The sequence below is a fragment of the Mus caroli genome, unplaced genomic scaffold (assembly GCF_900094665.2).
Source record: "Mus caroli unplaced genomic scaffold, CAROLI_EIJ_v1.1 scaffold_11626_1, whole genome shotgun sequence".
Taxonomy (NCBI): Eukaryota; Metazoa; Chordata; class Mammalia; order Rodentia; family Muridae; genus Mus; species Mus caroli.
This window is the reverse complement of record NW_018388727.1, coordinates 12,084-14,841: the sequence shown is the minus strand read 5'-3', so window position 1 is coordinate 14,841 and position 2,758 is coordinate 12,084. Positions and strand designations below refer to the sequence as shown.

Genomic DNA, 2,758 nt, shown 5'->3' with positions numbered 1-2,758 from the left:
TCCTTCCTTCCTTCCTTCCTTCCTTCCTTCCTTCCTTCCTTCCTTCCTTCCTTCTTCCTTCCTTTTTATTTTCCTTTTTTTCTTTTTTCTTTTTTTTTGACACAGGATTTCTGTGTGTAATAGCCCTGACTGTCTTGGAACTCACTTTGTAGACCAGGCTGACCTAGAAGCCACAGAGATTCACCTGCCTCTACTTCCAAAGTTCTGTAACTAAAGGCCTGTGCCACCCCTCCTGGCACAGCATTTGTAAATTTTTCTAAGTACATAGAACACTATTTCAAGTTACCTGAGGAATGTAATACAACCCGAAAATTCTTGCAGCAGTAACTGACAAGGATGAGCCTCCTGATCCAATAATTCCTACGAGATATTTTCCCGTGCTGTTTCTATAATTGGGCTTCGTTTCTTCCTGTCCTGTAAGAAGTGTCATAGCCGTCTCCATTGCTTTGGAGACGGAGAAACAGGTGTCGAAGATCTGATAGCCCAGAGTATGGTTGGGCAAAATGTCCTTCCTCTCATTAATCTCCTTGATGGTGTGGATCATGGTTTTCATCCAGCGGAAACCCCGGAAATTAAACCTGGAAAGGAAAAGCATTTGTGAGCCAGTGGCCATTAAGGGGGGCTAGGAAATGGTAAGCTTTTTAGGGAAGATGCTTCAGTTAAGGGAGTGATTAGAGCATTTGCTGAAGGTACCTCAGTTTTCTGTATGTGTCAAATTTACAAATGATAGTGCAATAAAAGATTCAAATAGTAGTCATATCCAGTCTTTATATGTGTCTGGTTTACATTTTCATAATCTATATATCTCTTATATGCTACAATGTTTTGAAATTTCTGGTTATTTCTTTTCAAAATTGTTCTTCTAGTCATACTCATCTTCACTAAATGCACCTAAGTATCCCTTAGAACAGGCTTTCTCACTTAACTGTTTGTCCCTAGGGACATGATTGTTCTCTCATTCTTGGCTTATTTTCTATGGAATATTTATTATGACAATAAAAGAACTTTAATATATTAAATACTTATGACAGATGCTATTAAAGTCAGCATGTAAATTTTTGTATCCTATGTTTCAATTACCCCATGCATCTTACTTTTGAGAGAACTTTAACTGGTTTTCTTCTTGCTCTTCTCATGATAAAACATAAATGTGAGCCTCTTATTTTTTCTGTATTCATTAAAAATGGGCATATTTCCTCTGTAGTCCATCACCATATTGTTTTCAAGACTTTCTAAGTGAAAAAAACACCAAAACCTCTTCTTTGTGTTCTCTTTTCCTCCTGAATTCTAACCATACTTTAACAAAACTTGTGAAAAACAGTTTTTTAAGTAACTGTTCTATTGATATCCTCTGTATCTAGCTAGACTACTTAATTTTATACCATCAGTTTAACAAGTACTTTAAATTCTAGACCTAAATGTAATGATCTTAATTCACAATTTGGAATTTCCCTTCCTGTCTGTGTGGGTGCATATTCTGTTATGTGTGGAGAAGAGATACCAATGACAAGTCCTCAGTCACTCTCCACCTTATTGTCTGAGACAGGGTTCCTCATTGATCCTGGAACTTGACTTGGCTAATCCAGCCTGCCAGGAAGCCCTACTTGTCTTCCAGTCTCTGCTATTCTATACTATGTACACAGTCATAATTTTTTCCAAAATGACCCAAAATTGGATATAAAATAAAAATAAAATGCTTGGTGATGGTAATGGAATTCATGGGCTATTGTTTTGTTTTCTTTTAATTTCTGGCATTCTATTCATATATAAACTCCCCATACATTTTTCTCTGTATATATAAGATACATATATTAACGGACATCTATTCTATCCCAATTTTGTTTTTCTCACAAAAAACTGCTGTATGTGAGTATTAGGTATTCCTTTTTTTTTTTTTTTTTTTGGTATGACATCTTGTAGGAACCAGCAGTAGGGGAAGAAGTTTTCCTGCAGGTCAGAATCCTATTATGAAAACTTTCTCAGAAACAAAGCAGAGTTCCCAGACTGCACATTTGAACTTGAGCTTGTAAAAATTAACAGTGAAGGTGCAGCACCTGTGCTACTAAAACCTCAGTGTTCTCACACACACACACACCAACAGAGGTCTTCTGAACATGTAGATTCTCTTCTGCAGATGTGGTATGCAAGCCCTGGTTCTTTATTTCTAACAAGCTTTTTAGACTCTTCTGCTGGTGATCAGCAGAGAACCCTTTTAGGAGTAACTTTCTGAGAACCAACCACAGAAAACCTCTCCCTCTATAAACTTTGACAAAGTCAGATAAAGTCAGATTTGAAGAACTTAAACTGGAATACAGGCCCCATGATAACCAGTCCTTTCAGGCCACCCAGAGTAATGTGAAGGAAGAAAAATGATTTCTCCATGACTTACCCTTCACACATGGCTGATATGAATTCCAGTTCCGTGTCAGAGGTATTTATTGGGATGGTTCTAGAGTGAATAGGAAATAGTCCTCCAATAATCATAGAATGGTTTTCAGCTTCTACATATCCAGTCAAATTAAATCTACGCAACAATCTGCATGTAACATTCGGCTCAAAATAAGGATATTGAGTGTATAATTCAACCCACAAAGACAAAATAAATCCCAGAATCAAGCACTTGTTTCTGCTAGTCATGTTTATGTGGTGAGCTTGAGGGTAATGGAAGTGTTGACGTGACACAGGTTTGAAGGAAGCACCTTGATGGAGTGTTGGAGTATGTATGAGTCTAACACAGTGATCTGTTTGCTACTCCTGA

At 37.3% G+C, this 2,758-nt stretch overlaps 1 protein-coding gene across 2 annotated transcripts in view; it reads right to left on the bottom strand.

The window, feature by feature from the left end:
• Positions 1–2,415, bottom strand: part of LOC110287760 (vomeronasal type-2 receptor 1-like) — a 19,379-nt gene extending 16,964 nt beyond the window's left edge. Inside the window, exons 1-2 of one of the 2 annotated variants that reach the window (XM_021154300.1) lie at positions 2,390–2,415; positions 287–578 (exon numbers count right to left, since the gene is read on the bottom strand). In XM_021154300.1, coding sequence (XP_021009959.1) covers positions 287–578; positions 2,390–2,400 — 303 coding nt within the window. In that variant the 5' untranslated portion in view covers positions 2,401–2,415. Of the gene's footprint in view, positions 1–286; positions 598–2,389 lie in introns of those variants that run through there. The other variant, XM_021154301.1, reaches the window with a different exon arrangement.
• Between the last annotated feature and the right edge of the window lie 343 nt (positions 2,416–2,758).